The sequence below is a fragment of the Peromyscus californicus genome, unplaced genomic scaffold (genome assembly GCF_007827085.1).
Source record: "Peromyscus californicus insignis strain IS unplaced genomic scaffold, ASM782708v3 Scaffold_19__1_contigs__length_69161282, whole genome shotgun sequence".
Taxonomy (NCBI): Eukaryota; Metazoa; Chordata; class Mammalia; order Rodentia; family Cricetidae; genus Peromyscus; species Peromyscus californicus.
Genome location: NW_026294491.1, coordinates 12784102 through 12803942, shown reverse-complemented (window position 1 = coordinate 12803942; position 19841 = coordinate 12784102). Strand labels below are relative to the sequence as shown.

At 38.4% G+C, this 19841-nt stretch overlaps 1 protein-coding gene across 11 annotated transcripts in view; it reads left to right on the top strand.

Moving 5' to 3' along the window:
* Positions 1 to 19841, top strand: part of Pcdh15 (protocadherin related 15) — a 1435070-nt gene that overhangs the window by 1406701 nt on the left and 8528 nt on the right. For 4 of the 11 annotated variants that reach the window (XM_052744714.1, XM_052744713.1, XM_052744716.1 and 1 more), the window contains 3 exons: positions 2998 to 3216; positions 5917 to 6057; positions 9788 to 12152. In XM_052744714.1, the coding sequence (XP_052600674.1) occupies positions 2998 to 3216; positions 5917 to 6057; positions 9788 to 11225 (1798 nt within the window). In that variant the 3' untranslated portion in view covers positions 11226 to 12152. Of the gene's footprint in view, positions 1 to 2997; positions 3217 to 5916; positions 6058 to 8189; positions 8196 to 9787; positions 12153 to 15474; positions 15494 to 17041; positions 17158 to 19841 lie in introns of those variants that run through there. The other 7 variants (XR_008219808.1, XM_052744717.1, XR_008219809.1 and 4 more) reach the window with 7 other exon arrangements.

The following is a 19841-nucleotide window of genomic DNA, read 5'->3' as shown; positions in this document are numbered from 1 at the left end:
ACACATATGCATACGCACGCGCACACACACACACTACCAACAACAACATAACAGGAATTAACAATCATTGGTCATTAATATCCCTCAATATCAATAGACCCAACCTGCCAATAAAAAGACTCAGGCTAATAACAGGTTGGATATGAGAACAGGATCCATCATTCTACTGTATACAAGAAACACACCTCATCATCAAAGATAGACAGTACCTCAGAGTAAAGGGCTGGAAAAAAGATTTTCCAATCAAATGGACCAAAGACGCAAGCCGGTGTAGCTATCCTAGTATCTAACAAAATAGACTTCCAACCAAAATTAATCAAAAGAGATGGAGAAGGGCATTTTATATTCACCAAAGGAAAAATCCATCAAGATGATGTCTCAATTCTGAACATGTATGTCCCAAATGAAAAGGCACTCACATTTGTAAAAGTAATATTACTAAAGCTTAAATCAGATATTGAACCCTACACAATAATAGTGAGAGACTTTAACACCCCACTCTCATCAATGGACAGGTCATCCAGACAGAAACTAAACAGAAATAACAGAACTAACAGACATTATGACTCAAATGGGCCTTACAGATATCTTCAGAACAGTTCACCAAAACACAAAAGAATATACCTTCTTCTCAGAACCTCATGGAACCTTCTCCAAAATTGACCATATACTCAGCCCCAAAGCAAGTCTCAACAGATAAAAGTAAAATTTAATGAAATGACCCCCTATATCTTATCAGAACACCATGGTTTCAACAACAGAAAGCCAACAAACTCATGGAAAGTGAACAACTTTCTACTGAGTTACCCCTGGGCCAAGGAAGAAATACAGAAAAAAGTTAAGACTTCCTAGAATTCAGTGAAAATGAATGCATGATATACCCAAACTTATGGGACACAATGAAAGCAGTTCTAAGAGGAAAGTTTATAGCACTTAGTGCCTTCATGAAGAATTTGGAGAGATCTCATACTAGCGACCTAACAGCACACCTGAAAGCTCTAAAACAAACAAAAAAAAAAAAAAAAAAAAAAAAAAAAAAGCAAACTCACCTGGGAGAACTAGATGCCAGGAAATAATTAAATTGAGGGCTGAAATAAAAAAAAATAGAAACAAAGAGAACAATACAAAGAATCAATGAAACAAAGAGTTGGTTCTTTGAGAAAATCAACAAAATAGACAAACCTTATCCAAACTAATAAAGAGGCAGAATGAGAATATCCAAATCAACAAAATCAGAAATGAAAGGGGGGACATAACAACAGACAATGAGGAAATCCAGAGAATCATTAGGTCATACTCCAAAGACCTGTATGCTGCAAAATTGGAAAATCTAAAAGAAATTGACAAGTTTGATACATACCACTCCCAAAATTGAATCAAGATCAGATTAACAATTTAAATAGACTGATAACCCCTAAGGAAATTAAAATTCTCCCAACCAAAAAAGCCCAGGGCCAGATGGTTTTAATGCAAAATTCTACCAGGCTAGAATTCTTCTTCTATTCAAAGAAGAGTTAATACTATTACTCCTCAAATTATTCCACACAATATAAACAGTAGGAACATTGCCAAATTCTCTCTGTGAGGTCCCAGTGAAGACTCAGCAAAGAAAAAGAATTACAGACCAATTTCATTCATGAATGTAGATACAAAAATACTCAATAAAATACTTGCAAACTGAATTCAAGAACACATCAAAAAGATCATCCACCATGACCGAGTAGGCTTCATTGCAGAGATGCAAGAATAGTTCAACATTTGAAGATTTTGTCAATGCAATCCACCATATAAACAAACTGGCCATCTCCTGTGACCAAATTGGTGTCTGACCCAATTGCCATCAGAGGGGTACTGTCCAACAACTGATGGAAATGGATGCAGACCCATGACCAAACATTGGGTGGAGTTAGGGGAATCTGACAGAAGAGGAGGAGAGGGGATTGTGGGAACCAGAGGGGTCAGGGGAACCACAAGAAGGCTCACAGAATCAACTGGCCTGGACTCATCGGGGCTCACAGAGACTGAACTGACCACCACGGAGCCTGCATGGGCCTGACCTGGGCACTCTGTGTGTGTTACAGCTGTGTAGTTTGGTTCTCTTGTGGGACTTCTAACAGTGGGAACAGGGGCTGTCTCCAACTCTTTTACAGATGTTTGGGACCCCATTTCTCTTGGTCGCCTTGCACAGCTTTAATGCATGGGGAGGTGCTAAGTCTTACTGCAACTTGATATGCCATGTGTTATTGATATCCATGGGATACTTGCTCTTTCCTGATCAGAGATGGAGGGGGAGTAGATTGGGGGTGGGATTACCACTGTATGCCACTATACTCAGCTTGTATTTTTCTTTGTTTAATTGGCATATAAAAACATAACTTCACACTCTTCCTGTGTATCCTGTCATGAATAAGGATAAACCTGTTGATCTCCCTAAACTTTAATATGTATTTACTGTGACAGTGTTCACAATCCTTCCTTTTGCCTTTTGGGATCAATAGTGTAAACTCATGATCAGCAGTTTCCCTTCTTGTTGCTATGATAAAGTAACTCTGATAAAATCAACATAAGGGTGGGGAAAGTTTACTTGGCTCACAAGATCAAATTATAGACCCTCTGTGATTGTAGTCACAGAAGCCGGATGTGAAGAGTGCATCCACAGTCGGAAGAGTAACCAACACACAAGTGCTGTGTTCACTATCTCCCTTTGTATCATCCAGTATCCCAGGTCTAAAGAACAGTGCCACCCACCGTGGGCAGGTCTTCCCTTCCCAATGTAATCAAGACAGTCCCTTACAGACACTCTCAGAGGCTAACCTTTACCTAGACAATCCCTCACAGGTGTGCTTGCTTCCCAGGTCTGGAGTTAATACTACTAACCCTCACAGGCAGTTTGCTTTCTAAATTCAAAATATCAAAAGACTTCGAAGATAAATTTTAATTTTGAATTGACTCCGCTCCTCTAACCTAATGAGTTTTCCCATTTGTCTCACCATCAAGATTCCTGGACGGCAAACTGCTTGATATCAATAAAGACTTCCAGCCTTATTATGGGGAAGGAGGCCGCATTCTGGAGATCCGGACTCCTGAGGCCGTGACGAGCATCAAGAAGCGAGGAGAAAGCTTAGGGTACACAGAAGGAGCCTTGCTGGCCTTGGCCTTCATCATCATCCTCTGCTGCATCCCAGCCATCTTGGTTGTCTTAGTGAGCTACCGACAGTGAGTATGGGGGACGCTAAGCGGATATTCTCAGGAAGGTATTCAGGAAGCTACCTGGGAAAGTAGCTTTTGTGGTGCAAAGTGTTGATGGTGTAACTGTTCCGTCACTGTTTTCCCACTTGTACCAAAGTGCCTTCCTCAAGCGCAACACTGCAGACTATATACATTTCTTAGTGTCCTTTGCTGCTAAAAAGTCTTTGCTCACAGGACTATTTTCTTCCTGGCTTTGTGCGTTCACTTCTGTGGGTCAAAAGCTCCCGAGAACATCCCCTAGAGAAAAAGCAGTATGAGATGATAGCAGAGTCCCTCCTCGCCCAGTTTCATGGAAAAGATTGCAGGGTCTCTAACCTGGCCAGATACGGTCATGTTAGCTGATCCGTCGTTTCATTTTATTTTTTGTTTCTTTTATTCCTTATAGTTACGTTTTCCATTATGAAGACAATTCAGTGTTAGCAAAATCGCGGTACTCTCAACACCACACCTGTGGCCTTTGACGTGGCTTCTCTCTTCCCGTCACCCTTGCTAGAGTACAGCTTGTCATAAATGCAATGGCTGGATAGAGTTAGTCTTTTCTCTTACTACAGTAAACTACGCTTGTTTTGGATTATCTATATGTGAAAACTATTTAATATCTATGAAGCAGTCAAGGAGTTTAAGTATTTAAAGTATCTGCAACTGAAGTAAGCAAGGAATACATTGGACCTAATACCAGGTATGAGAAATTAGTAATATGTCCCGGCTGACAGCCATTAAAAAAAAAAATGAAGAGTTGATTGAAAGGAGAAGTAGCCCTTAGGGTGCCACAAAAAGTAAATAGTGGACAACTGCAATAAATTTTATACATACTTGACATAACAAACACTATAAAATAAATGGTAGAAAAGCTAAGCTATTCATTATTTAAAATACCTACAGGGAAGCATTAAGATGTTCCTAATGTATTCTTACACTGAAACCTTTCTCTACTAATTTACTTTTCTTTGCTGTGATAAAACACTGATCAACACCAACTTGGGGAAAAAAGAGATGATTTGGTTTATAGGTCATAATCCATAACCAAGGGAAGCCAGGACTGAAATCCAAGAGAGGAACCTGGAGGCAGGACCTGAAGCAGAGGCAATGGAGGAATTCTGCCTACTTGCTTGCTTCCAGGCTGCTGTCTTTCTTAGACAGTCAAGCATACATTCTCAGGAATGTCACCGTACACCAGGAGCTGAGCTCTCCCTCATTAATCAAGAAAACGTCCCGTAGACTTACCTATGTGCAATCTGATGGAAGCATTTTCCAATTGAGGTTCTTTCTTCCCAAATGTTGCTAACTTGTGAGAAGCTGAAAAAATAAAATAACAGAGCACCCACAAGTCAGTTTGATAGAAGCAATTCCTCAATGAGTTTCCCTCTTCCCAGGGGTGTCAAGTTGACACACAAAACTAGGTCATCACACCTTTTTTTCAATCACTAAATCATTCTCTATTAAATTGAATACAATGAGTTAGTTCAAACTTGAAATATTCCAAGTGAAGATGTTAAATGGATAATTTCATAACAAAGGTCATCTGAAACTGCAAATATAACATTTGGGTTGATACAAGCTAAGATTAATGTTTTCTTAGCCAATTGATTATTATATTAAATCTGAAGTTCCTCATAAACAGTATTGAAAAAAATCACTCAGACATCAATCTAGTGTTAATTTCCACATTTATTCTGTGGAATAATTCTCTATTTCATTCAACTATTCCTCAAAGGAGTGTATCATATTCTGACATCAATAAAATCAATATTCCTCCAATGGTCTAAACAAACAAGTTTTTATAAATATCAGGTCATCCTCAAGTTTCCATTTTCTTCTGAGAATTGAAACTCACAGATCTGTGTTTTAATACAGTTTTTCTTACTCCCTTCAGTTTACCTAGTTCTTTCTTTGTGGTAAATGTTTTAATAACTTATAAGTCTCTTCTAATTCACTCATCAAATTAAAGTCCTTCCTTTCCCTGCTACTGTGACATTATGAGATTAATCAGTAAATTGTTCATAATTTACAGCAAATCACATTATAAAGCCATGAGTACAGTATTTCTAATGCCACTCTCTCTTCTTCTTACACACTGCTTTCCAAAAACAGGTTTAAAGTGTAAGTATAATTATGAATATTTTTGCACATGAATTTATGTAATAGAAAATGAGAAATCACAGATCCTATTGATCAAGTAGCCATACCATCCTGAACTGTGCGTTATTTTCTTAGCACTTATTTGAGCTTAAGATTTTGAGGTGTGTGTGTGTGTGTGTGTGTGTGTGTGTGTGTGTGTGTGTGTGTGTAAGCTGATTTTAGACCCTTTGTTATAACAGTAACATGAAAGGTAAGGGGTGTTCTAATCATTTCTACAATTTTAAGAAAGACATTGAATACTGTCTGTGACACTTAAAACCACAGATCACCTCTAACACCTGTATCATGGACATTAGTAGAAATCAACTTAATTTGAAAATATTTCTGTGAATTCTATTGTTTATTCAAGGAGCAGCTGTTTACATATTGACCATGAGGCTGTTCTGTTATATCAGTTTATTAGTTCAAATATTTGTAAATAATTTAAGTGGGTCCCGCTGATATCAGACCTCGTTATTAAAACAATAGCCTGTTGATAGTTTGTGGTTTCTAAACTGAGTTTCACAAGACACCCTTACTCTACTCAAGACGCCAGGCTGAGTGCACCAAGACAGCAAGAATCCAGTCTGCCATGCCTGCTGCCAAGCCTGCAGCCCCTGTACCTGCCGCACCCCCACCGCCACCACCCCCAGGGGCACATCTCTATGAGGAGCTGGGAGAGAGCGCCATGTGAGTAACAGAGGGGAATAATGGCTGCTTTGGGGTGAGGTGGATGCTCTGAGTGAAGTTAGTTCCAAGCCTGTATAGAAATGCAGCTGTAAGTCTATTACACTTACACGCTACCATTTATTATTAAGTCAAAAATAGTTGAAAAGTTAAGTTGGAAAACTGTAGCCAAAAATAAAAGGCAAACAGATCAAGAGGAAAAAAATAAGAAAATTACAGAAAAACATATATTTTGTAAAAAAGCGATATCCATGTTAGGACACAACTGCAGAATGGAGTTTGGACATTATATTTAATCTCCCAATCTTGATGATATTGGGACGATTCCCTGAACAAAATTATAGATTTCAAAAAAGCAACCAGGTAGGAGATTTTAGTAAATCCAAATGGTAAGATGGTAATTCTTGGATTGAGATGAGGGAGAAAAAAACAACAAAAAAAAAAACCCTCCAATTTGGCAATCACAACCAAATTCTGTAATTTAAAATCAGACATTCTTAAGATGCTGTTGTAGGATATTATATGAAGGAAAACTTCAATCTGAACTATTCGATGGCACAGTGTGCCCTGAACAGTCTGCTCACTGTACTGCTCAGAGGCAGCTGTGGTCACCACCTCTGCCCTATTGAATTTTAAGCAATTTTAAGCCAGACATTTTGACAGAACTTGTTAATGTATGCCTGAAACTTCACAACTGTTTCTGTCAAATGATCCAACCCACACAGTCTGACGTGATTTAACTTGTATTTATTATGAAATTTTAAGAGCAACTAACTACCTTGGGGCATGATAAGCAACCAAGTATGCTATACAATTTGGAAGAGAGCTAAACTCAGGAAACTTCATTATTAGTGACTAAAACCATGTATCTTTTATGTTTCTAGCATTTACTCACAATAGTACAGCAAGTCTCAAAAATCATGAAAATTACTTCTACTGGAAAAACCAGTTTAGACAGATGCATGAATAGTATATGCAGTATTAGTAATAGTATACATGAAGTTGTAAAATGTATATGGGTGCCACTTTAGTGTTGTATAAATATAAGTAATACATAAGATCTAATAGGCAGTATATACATCCTATGTACGATGAAGTTAAAGCAAAATTTACAGCACAGCATTCTATTTGCACACAGGATTCATTCCTTAAGTGTGTGTTTCCACCTCTTTCATAGTCTACAATTATCACCCTCATTGAATTACTGGTGAAGTAGGAATTGAGCCAACATGAGTTGATTCTCTGATTATACTGAGCAGCTCCCCAGCCACAATGTTCAGATTAAAAAAAAAAAAAGCCTTAGTGTGAAGTTGGCATGATTTACATATGCGAACAATAGCTGATCCACTTTTACAAAGGCAGGTTGAATGCAGCAGTATCTGCAGTCAGTGGAGTTTGGGGAGGGTAAATTTCAGCTCACAGTCTTTAAGGGCTATTTGCACTAGAAGAATTGCAATAGATTTTTCAATTATGTACTGAAACATTTTAACTCTGAACCTTATCTCATTTTTAGAAATGCTTCATTTTTCAATGAAAATGTTTTTTATAAGGATTGTAGCAAGCTACAAAATAAACCAGCTCCAAGGGAATTATTACCAATTATTTTTTTTAAAGAAAAAAAACAATTTTGGAAAAAAACAAATCTTCACATAGTAATTAATAACTTCATGTAAATTTAACACTCTATAACAATACTCATCTAGTACTTGATACATTTTCTTTCTTCCCCAAACCCAATACCATCTACCTAATATAGTGTACACTAACCAGTTTTTAAAGTTAAGACACAGTCATGATTCTTGGTATTATTGAAAATTTCTGTTTCATGATTAAGATAACCCATGTTTCACAAAGATAAATTCTACATATCAACAGCAAACAGATTGTTAGATAAAAATCCTACAGGATAAGACACTGGATTCAATGCCACAAGGTTTTATCTGAAACATTATTAGATATTATTCTCATGAATAAATGGAAAGAAAAAAATTTTAAAACATGCATTTTTCTCTCTTGGATGTGTGTATTGTTTAAAGCAAGTGTCTGTGAGTATTGCATAATCGCCTCAAATTAATGACAGCTAAAACTTTTTTCCCCTGCCACATGTTTTCTCTTTCTCACCTGTGGACACATAGGCATAAGTAAGTAAATAATATCATTCTAATAAAAGGCTGCTAGAAAGTAGATGCAGGGGATGGATTGAGCAGTATTATTGTCTGCACACTGGTCCTCATCTGTCATGATGTAGGCGTTTGTGTTTAAAAGGAAATTATTTCATCCTCTCTGCCTAGTTTCCTGCTGATGTGACAGTGCTCATAGACACCAGGGAAGGTTTCAAAAGTATCTTCATCCTTACTTCAGATACAGAGTTCTTTTGATTATAGGTGTCATCTATGATGACATAGATCACTTCTTCCAAAACTAATGGCTATATAATATCAAGTTAAATGGTATCTGATGTGCTTTTAAAATAGCTTTCCAAGGGTAGGAAAGACAAAAGTCCTTGTTGTCTGATTTTGGTCCAGTTGTCCATACTTTCTAAATTACTCAGATTGGCTGATAATCAGGGCCCATTGTGAGTATGCCTGTTTTTGTCATCAAATTTCAAACTTACATGTCATTTTATTGCCTAATCTATTACTCCATTCCAAATAACTATTGCTTTTTCAAAATATTTATATTTTACTTTATATTAAAATATATACCTATATATGTTTTATTGTCAAACACTAAACAACTGACAAAATTAATTTGCTGTTATGCTTTAGCTTGAGGGCAAACTTAATCAGGGGCTACGTAAAGTACATGTTACCTAGCCTTTCAGAAGGAAGGTCCCAATGCTTGTAGTTCAGGCCTTGGATTAGTGCTCTGAGATGTTTTTAACTTTAGTTAGAATGCACACCTACTTGTGGCACTTGCTCTGTATTCATGCATGAGCAAACCATACAGTGATACCAAAACCCATGTTATTTTAACATAAATATTTTCATTAAGGGGAATCTTGACTAAAATTTGACCCACATTATATCTGCAGAAAATGTAAATTCCCCTTTTGTATTTTCTGTATTTTAAAATAATTAAGCATAGAATTTAAATGGGAAGAAACCATTTTAGTTCAGGATTGTATCATGAAGTTGATGTCTCAGCTATGACCTTTGGACTCTCTGAGGACTTTCCATCCTGTCTTTGGAAACTGTCATTCTAAACTGGGACAGGAGTTATCCCTTTCTGTATTGTCTTACAAATTTTGTTTTATATCGGAGGCTATATTTAGCTCCCAGAGTTACTGTGATACAATGTAATGGACAATTGCTAACTGAGATACTGCCAAGACCCCATGCATAACAGTGGTCTCTGAGCAAGGTGGGATGCAAAATCAAAGCTGAGGTTTTTTGGTGGGGTACACAAAAAACTGAGGTGCCTGTCCACACTCTCCAAAACTATGGTTTATACAGGAGCAAATTGTTAGATATGGAACCAGATATTTTGCTATATCAAACTCATGGTGGGGGGGCAGTCTAGAGATTGATATTTAAATGAAAACTTCTCATCCCTCTCCCCACTCTGGATGGCCCTACCCTGTCTTTTCTAGACTAGGATCTTGAAAGTGATGATGTTCTACCTCAGTGATGTAGCATTGTTAGGCCTTTGTATTATAAAATAGAGTGATAGCCGTGAGAACACCTTTCTTATGAAAGCTATTTCACAACTTGTCTCCTTCTTCTCTTTCAAGTCTTTTCCTTCTCTACCATTTTGAACAAAGCAGGGGAAATAACTCAGTCCCAGAAGACAGGACCAGTCATCACGATGGGATGGCCTTTTCTTCCAGTACCACTGAGTCTCATGAGCCGGCTCATGTAGAGGGACCACTTAAGGACAGCCAGCCTCATCCAGCAAGGACGTTCTCATTTCTTCCTGATGAGGATGATTTAAGTACCCATAATCCCTTTTATATGGAAAGTATAGGCCAAAGGTCAACCAATTCTGACCTTTCACCAAAAGCAGATTTTAAAGAGCTGTTTTCACCCAGAACCCAAGTTAAGAGTCAGTCGCTGAGGGGCCCAAGAGAAAAGATTCAGAGGATGTGGAATCAGTCTGTGAGTTTTCCTAGGAGGCTGATGTGGAAAGCTCCCAACAGACCAGAGACCATTGACCTGGTGGAGTGGCAGATCACCAGGCAGAAAGCTGAATGCGAAAGCACTGGGCCCCACCCAAGTCAGAGAGGTAGCAGCCATGCACTGCTCACCACCGAAGATGCCCACGGGTCAGAGAAAGAAAGGGGACATAGAGACGCCCTACTCATACAGCAAACAGAGCAGCTGAAATCTCTTTCTTCCGGCTCCTCCTTTTCTTCTTCCTGGTCTCACTTTTCCTTCTCAACTCTGCCAACCATTTCAAGAGCTGTGGAACTCCGGTCAGAACCGAATGTTGTCGCTTCTCCTCCTGACTGCACCTTGGAACTTCCTCCTCCGAGACCCTGTGTTTTAAATTCTCTAGGCTTTAAGAGAGAGACCCCCACTTGTATGTTAGACCCAGAAACAAAAAGGAACTCCTTTGAAAACCTTCCCCATCCACCTAACATCCCTGCTTCCCTTCCACGGCCTCCCCTTCCTCGACCTCCTGTTGCCTTTAGCACTTTCCCTCTTCCCCTCTCTCCTCCTAACCCTCCTCCTCCCCAGCTTCTTACATTTTCTCTCCCCACATCTACTCCCCGTACGTCTTCTCTACCTCCACCACCATCGCTCCCTCCTCTTCCTCGACCGCCAGCTCCACGTCTCTGCCCACTGCCTCCTTCAACCCCAGTTCCTCCCACGGACAGCATTTGTATACCAGCTGTTAAATGCACTGCCAGTGTCGCACACGCCAGAGAAACTAAATCTCCTACGACACAGCCACCAGCATCCAAACCGCTGTGTGACGTGGAACCTCACAAACACCCAAAGGGGGTCCTCAGACATGTGAAAAACCTAGCAGAACTGGAGAAGTCGGTGTCTAACATGTACAGTCACATAGAAAAAAACTGCCCACCCACAGATATCTCAAAACTACACACGTTTTGCCCTCCAGAAAAAACAGACCTGGAAAGCACATGTGACCAGAGCCAGGAAACGTTGGTTAGGGTTGTTGAGGGAATTGACGTGCAACTTCACAGCCAATCAACGTCTTTGTAATGTCGCTTCTCCTGTTTCAACTGGGCAATTCTTTACTTGGTCATAATCCTCAAGTGGAACATGAGAATTTGAACGTCAAAGAAGATTCCACTGTTTTAATCCCAAACTCAATGCAATGCTGTTTTCTTCCACCCTTTTAATTTTAAATTAACATCATCTTCACTAATTCATAGAGTAGATTGACCTTAATTTCTTTAACTTCAAGGTAGCATTATTTGTCCTACATTTATTTTAAAAGTAAGTAACTTTATCTGTTTTTAATCGGGGAGATATGGGCATGAAAAGTACTGATCCAACTAAAACCAGAGGCTTGTTGACTTTGTTGATGGGCGATGTTACTTTTCTTAAGTTTTTGACCATAGTTTTATGTGAATGTTCTAGTGGGGGAAAACAGAAAAAGCAGGCTGTTCGTGCAGTAGTGCTCTCTCTTGGGCTTGTTATTTTCTTGAAGTCTATGTATTTGGTAAAAAGAAATGTTTCCCAGGTAAAATGTTCCTTAGAAATGTAGGGAATGACAGACAGCAGGGATTTCAAATCAATCTCAGGTGCTATAATATGTAGTTATCGGTTTTCTTATGCTACCCTCCATTCTGGCTTGTTTTAATCTTGTTAGTATGCTTTCAGATGATAAATCTTTCCCATTTTTCAGTTGCTGTTCTATTCCTTTATCTTGGTGCTTTCTGTTTCCTTCTTTATGATGAAAATAAATCTCATGCCCTTGACTTTTGTAAGACATCTTATTTTTATCAAAGGTGCCTAAAATGCTATTTAATTTAGCCTTTTCATTTTATGACATCATCTCCTTAATTATAATTTTAGGATTCTTCCTCCCAAGAAAATGTTCTTTGATATCCAATTGATTTAGTAAATGAAATAAAATCCCATTCAAAATGAAGAGAGATTATACTTGGTGAATTATCACCTCTATGCTCATGTGTTTGCTCCTTGTTTTAGAACAAAGATAAAGACTTATCCTGTGGGAAGAAAGTCTTGTAGTTGCAGTAGCTGTTAAAATACTCCTGAGCTCAACAGATTGAATTCTGGGGAATCAAGGCTAAGCTAAGCACAACTGTCTTCATGAAGCATACACATTCAATTTAATCATGTGTACATATATAGACACATGACTTTTTTCCCCTTGAAACACAATGAATAAAATTTAACTACTAGAAATCCCAACTTTTGAAACAAATTCCTTTATTTGTTGAACTCTAGAACTGTAGTATTTGAGAAGACATAACTTAAGCAGAGAAAGGCACAGCTCTAAAATAGTGCTATGCAGTGTTTCAGGAGAGTAGCTGAGCCAGCCACCACAGCTTCTGTGACTTCAAGGAAACAGCGGATATTTTCCTGAAGTGTCCCAGCCAGGGCTAAAAGCTTGGCATTACTTCTGCGTGTCCACAAAGCCTGAGACAAATGCTAGTGTGTCATCTCTGAAATGGGTTGTTGGTTTGTTTGTTTTGTTTTGTTTGCTTCGTGGTTTTGGAGTTTTGACTCTTAAAATTTGAGACAGCCCTTCGATAATTTAATGTTCGTTCCTGATGAACAAAGACAGATTAAAAAAAAAATCAGCAGCAAGTCTGCTTATTCTCGGTAGCCCATCTGCTTCAGATACTTTCCCTCCAAATCAAAAGTAATTTACATCCTGGGATGCTTGGATGTGTTTTGTTTTGTTTATCTCTTTCACTGAAAAGCTTCAGTTGGAGTTTCTGTTGGCAGCTGGTCATATACATGCTTGAGAACTTGTGCTATGTGGTGGATTCTGATAGGGTGTTGCTGAAAGTCAGTTAAAACGTCTTCTACATGAGCCCTAGAAAGGTTAGTTAGATATATGAGCCTAAATGCTGCTCCCCTCTGAAATGCTCCAAGCTCCCCACCTGTCCGTATGAAAAGGACATCCTTTCCTCTGCATTTGTTAAGGTCTGCCCAATGGATAAAGGATGACTGCATGGCTTATTTAAAATTCAAGGAAAACATTAGTCACACATTTTTGTCATGATTAAAATTAAATGTATACAGACGTAGGATGTCAAATAAGTGATGGCTACACACAATGTAATAGGGTTACATAAAAGACGCATTGATATTATTTGACTGATTTTAAAATTATCAACATTCGTGCTTTGAAAGAGCACAAATAATTATGAATATTGATTGTGTTATAATACCTCTTGTGGGCAAGTTTCCACCTTGGAGCTCAAATAGCAGTATAGTTACCCAATGAAAACACCAGAATGTGTGTGTGTGTGTGTGTGTGTGTGTGTGTGTGTGTGTGTGCATGTGTGTATGTGATTACTTTTGAGAAAGGATCTTGCTCTGTCACCTTGAACACATAACTCACAATGGCTTCAGACTCACTATGTAGTCCACACTGACCTTACACTCATGCCAATTCTCCTGTCTCAGCCTTCCAAGGGCTGGGGTTGTAGCTAGGAGCCACTAAACCAGGATATTGGATTTTTTGCATATTTAATAAAAGGAAAAAAATTAAAATATCCTAGAAAGTAAAATTTGTCTGGATATAGTACCTGATATGTGTGCCATCAACAGAATTAAGTCCTAAGTATGAGCCGTGTCTTATTATCTCTAAAAGACAATGGAGTACATTTGAATATGTATATATAAAGTTTTACAAGAATCAGAATGGTTGTGATAGCCATGTTGTATTGGCAGAAGTGAATTAAACACTGTAAAATTCACTACAGAAACTTTCAGAAATTAAACTGTTGAGGATTACTTCACATTGTACTTGCCCCATAACCAGCAGCTCCACCAAGCTATTGGGTAACCATTTAAGGCACATTTAGATATGTAGACTCATCCTGTAGAGCAGTGGTTCTCAACCTTCCTAATGCTGTGACCCTTTAATGCAGTTCCTCGTGTGGTGGTGAACCTCCCCTAACCACAAAATATTCTGTTGCCTCTTCATAACTGTAATTTCGCTATTGCTATGAATCATAATGTAAATATCTGATGTTTGACCCCTGTGAAAGGCATCGTTTGATGCCCAGAGGGGGTAGTGACCCACATGTTGAGAACCACTGCTGTAGAATTATGGCTGCCTGTGTTCAGCAAAGATACTTTAGTTGTACCTTAGAAAGCTGTGCCTTAAAAAAAAAAAAAAAAAAAAAAAAATTTGCCGGGCGGTGGTGGCGCACGCCTTTAATCCCAGCACTCGGGAGGCAGAGCCAGGCGGATCTCTGTGAGTTCGAGGCCAGCCTGGACTACCAAGTGAGTCCCAGGAAAGGCGCAAAGCTACACAGAGAAACCCTGTCTCGAAAAAACCAAAAAAAAAAAAAAAAAAGAAAGCTGTGCCTTTAACTCAGTAACATCTCTTCAGCACTGTTGTATACTCAAGGTTAACAGCATCAACCTATTGACTAAATACACAGCACATAAAGAAAAGTCTCATAATTAGTGACACCCATATTGTTACACTCCCCTGTCCCTCTCAAGTGCCGTCAAATATAGAACAACTTGTGATCCGTGAACTTTTCTTACCTTTTTATAGTTTTGAATACTTGGAAGTTAAATCTCTAGAACCTTCTTCACTTTAGTTCTAATGATGTAATTGACTCATGGGAGGTAGTCATTATTTTGTTTTCATTGTTGTTAGAATCAAGTTGACACAGACAAAAGAATTGCAGTCACTTTGCGGAATATAATCTGAGTATGGACATACCTACCTGATTTTCTGTTTAAGAAGCATCTCTACCTCAGTGAACCTATTATTCATGCCAAGACTAAGACAAGAGACAGCACAGAATACCTTTATGCCTGTTGATCATAATAGAATCAAAATGAATTATTACACCTTCTTTTTAAGTTATTTTCAGGTTTATGTCTTCGGTGTATGTGCATGCATGGGGGTAGGGAACATATGGACCATAACTTGTGTGTAGATATAGGTCAGAGGAAAACTTTCAAGAGCCAATTCTTTCCTTTCATTGTGTGAGTCCTGGGGTTTGAACTCTGTTCATCAGGCTGTGTGGCAATGTCTTTACCTGCTCAATGGATGTGCTTAATGGGTCATATGAGAGCAAGATCTGTGAAAATAATTTTTCAGTCATTCAGACCTGACTCATAATCTCCTCATCTTAATAATATTATAGGAGGTATGCCCCAGTGAGACAAGTTTTAGTAAAAATTTATCATATTTCCTCTGATTCCCTTAAATGGTCCTTATCTATAATTCTCTCTGGTCTGAAAATCCATGCATTTAATACAAGTTTCCATTTCTGCCTTTCAGGGGAGGCTTTGCACCAGAGGTAAGGGCCTTATCATGTGGTACAGCACCAAGCCTTCAAGGAAAGCTTTTGTATAATTATATAGGACAAATACTGGTTCTTTTGAAGCTAGTTTTACCTTCTTTTATTTCAATCAAAACTTTTAATGATGTTTTCTAATGCATTTCCTTTCTATTTCTTTACTTTGGAGTTTTAAGTCTATCAATCAGGGTGTAAACAAAAATGGATGTCTTTGTCCTGAATTGTAACTACTTGGGACTGTGATGGCATGCTAAGTTGGGTTTTCTGGTTCAATAGATATAATTCAGGAGCTGTAAAATTACTTAACATTTTTTTCTCTAAAAAACAGTCTAGGGTTCTATCTAGTCCAACTATCTTAAATATCTAATAAGTCAATCATAACATTAGAAATCTCTGAGTTTTCTATTATGTTCCTCTGACTCAGCCTACAAAGAACATTCTGAGGATTCTAACCAATAGTCTTGGATGAGATTTGTGAGTGATGGTGTCAGCAAAGTTACTGGAAACCTAGTTTGGTTTAGTACACAGCTTCTCAATCCAAAGAAGGATGGGAAATATATTCTCTAAATAGCTTATACTTCAGATTGTATTTATTCTAGACTATGTAGAATCACACTCATGACCTATATGAAGAACTAGTTCTCAGGGATGATCATAACAGATGGCAGGTGAGTTAGAGTCTCTACCCTAAACTTCCTTTCCTGTTCAAAGAGCAACATGTCTAAATGCTCATTTTGAGCAGCTGGTTCACAGACAGGATCACTTCCAGAGCTGTCTTCTACCTTCGCAGTGCATACAGGAAGATTCATCATTTAACAATTTACTCCCAAAATGCACTGATAGAGTGAATTGCTCCCATCTAGTTGAAGCATAAATTATCATGAAAGCTACAGATAAGGACTTTGTCACAGTTCACTGAATGAGTAAAAGGGGAAGAAGGCAAGCTAGAGGCCCTACAAAATTGGAGGAGGGACAATTTCCTGACTCACAAAAGACTTTGAAAACATGCTTGAATGTGAACCATCCATATTTTATTTTCTAAAAAAAAAAAAAAAAAAAAAAAAAAATGGAGGAATGAGGACCACTCCTTAAATACAATCCCAAAGATACTGCATCTTGTTACTCCAGTTTCCTAGTCTTCCTAGTGGATGTATTAGACTTAATGTGATGGGAAGTAAAATAATAAACAACTTGAATCAAGATTAAGCTTATCAAAATAACCCTGTGTTATTTATTTTTAGAAGCCCAAGCAATCCTTGATACTATTGCGCTTAGACAAAAAATATCTTTATGGGTATTAGTTATTAAGGTTATTATAAATTTGTTAATTAAAGTAACCAAAATTAAAACAAATGACTTCTTATATACCTTATGTTCCCAAGTAATTATCTAAAATATTACTTAATAGTTTGGTAGCTGTCATGTGAATAATGAGTCATATCTTAAGTGACAGGTTCAAGCTGTTGCCTTTATTCCTCTCAATCGTATTCTACATTTCCCATCTGAATTATTACCTAAATCTTTTCCTGTTTTGATTTCCTTTGGCAGCATCAACTGTTGAGACCTTCTCTTCTTAAACCGGAGGTATCGATTTTCACTTCCTTTTCAACCTCACTAAACCTTTACAATACTTTCATATTTCTGTTATGTGTGGGCAGAGTGGGTGGCCTCTGATATGGTCCACTTTACTGAGAAGAGAAAATGTGTTTTCAAATTGAAAGAAATAAGTAAATAAATAGAAATCACCTCTCAATTGCTTGCTGTTGGCTAAAATTACAAATGTTTAGCCTCGCTCTAAAAGAACGGGTTCTCAACCTGTGGGTTGTAACCACAAATAACCCTTTCACAGGGATCTTCTAAGACCATTGGAAAACATAGGTATTTACATTACAATTCATAATGGTAGGAAATTATAGTTATGAAGTAGCAACAAAAACAATTTTATGGTTGGGAGTCACCACAACATGAGGAACTGTATTAATGGGTCACAGCATTAGGAAAGTTGAGGACCCCTACTATAGAAATTAGGCAAGTAAAGATCGCTCCCCAAGACTCAGCCACTACTGCAATAAAGCCACTCCATGGTTTATCAGCAGCTGGGGTCCATCTGAATGTGAACTCATTGATCACATCACTCCTCAGGCCAGAGAGAGATCAGGCAAAGGCTGAAGGAATGTTTCAACATCTGCTCTGCTCTCTCCAGCACATGTATGAGTCAGCGTTTCTCCTACAAAGTAAAAGTATTTTCAGAGTTACGCGACAAACACACATTGTTTTATTTATTTGTCCTCTACCTCTAAGACTAAAATGAATATAAAGCAATACAAGTTTGAAATATTTTTATTCTTTATGATAAACTTAGGCTTTTGATAAGCCTTTCTAAACATCTGATTCCTTTACTAAAGAAAAGCATTTCTTGTTTAGAATTTTCCCCCATATCTGAAGACAGGGGACAGACATATATGAGTTTAAGGTTAAACTTTTAATTAGAAAACTTCCAGGATGATTGAGCCAGAAAACTCAGGGTTAAAATCTATTTAGATACACACAGCCTTCATCAATATATGCATTCTCCCGACCAGCACTATCACCTAAAAATGTTGACAGTCACATCCAATCTATGAGCTTCTCGTCGACAAGAGAGGCAAAGCAGGGAGAAGCTGAGAAATTGGGACTGGAATTGTTCTGATTTATAGCAGTTTAAACATTACAGGAATAAGAGTCTAAGTTAACTTTGCTTTCTCTGTGTGGTCAACAGCAAAAATTAACTTTAAAATAGTATTAAATGCTTGGTCCACTCACACAATCATTTTTTGGCTCACTAACTAGGGATGCAGATAGGGCCCCTGGCATGCAGTGACTAGGGATGCAGACAAGGCCCCTGGCATGCAGTGACTAAGGATGTAGTCAGGGCCCCTGGCATGCAGTGACTAGGGATGCAGACAGGGCCCCTGGCATGCAGTGACTAGGGATGCAGACAGGGCCCCTGGCATGCAGTGACTAGGGATGCAGACAGAACCTTTGGCATGCAGTGACTAGGGATGCAGATAGGGCCTGTGGCATGCAGTGACTAGGGATGCAGACAAGGCCCCTGGCATGCAGTGACTAAGGATGTAGTCAGGGCCCCTGGCATGCAGTGACTAGGGATACAGACAGGACCCCTGGCATGCAGTGACTAGGGATGCAGACAGGGACAGTGGCATGCAATGATGAGACTGAGTCCCATCCCCTGCTTTGTTCAGTTCGGGGGTCTTTTGTGTCACTAGGACTTTCCTCTGTTTCTTTTCCTTTTTTAACCCTTAGCATTCTGCTTTTTACTCATATTTTTTGTTAGTCCCTGTCTGCCTTGACCTAGCTCGGAATTGCAGAGTATCTTTCTGCACTCCAGCATTCCTGTTTTGTTCCCTTCTAACCTTGACTGTGTTGAAAGTAGTTGATGCTGGGAACATACAGCAACAAGCAAAACCTGAGTTTTATTCTTACTTTAGCGATAAAAAGTACAGTTTTATATAACTAATCATTACTAAAATTAAATTTAAAACTTAGAGTTTTCTTCTTGGCACCTTATATGTATTAGATTAGTCATGCATTGATTATTGGTGTAAACGTAGCATTTCTGAGATTCTTGCCTTATGTAAAATAGCACAATATAATTGTGCTATTAGTTACTTAAAAGTCTGAACTCACCAGTGTGGAGCTTACATGTTTTTCGAAGTAACCTAAAACTAGGCTTTAACTCGGTTCTAATTTCTTACTGCCCTTTCTTAACCTCATTTTATGCTTCCCTTCCTATAATGGAAAATTTTGTTGAACTAAAACCTACAGCTACAAAGCACAAATAAACCACTTAGATGGAAATTTCAAGTGTGAACTCCTGTGTGTGACTAGCACGTGAGTCAGCTTCGAGCACAGCCTTCCCTCATACTGAGTGCTCTCCAGGCTTATAACATGCAACGTGCATATTACCTCTTTTCTAACCTCTTCTGAGTGGGATCTCACATTGTGCTCTGTCTGTACTTCACCTCAGCCTCCTTTGCCCGTCCTGTGCTGACATGCTGCGATGGACTAATTTCTTGGACCCTTCACATTGGTGCTGATTTGGGACTGTTATGAAGAATATATTGTGGTATACATTTTCCAACAGGTTTTGCAAATTTATATTCCCCCCACACACACGCATTCCAGAATTTTATGGGTACCAGCTGCCCACTGTCCATGGTAACATGTGATATTGCTAATTATTTTTTCAAATGTTTATTCTAATGGGAATGCTAAGTGAGTTTTAACTCACACCTGAATTGGTTTTCCAAGTATTTGTAAGTTAAGAAGTCATTTGGCATTATTGTAG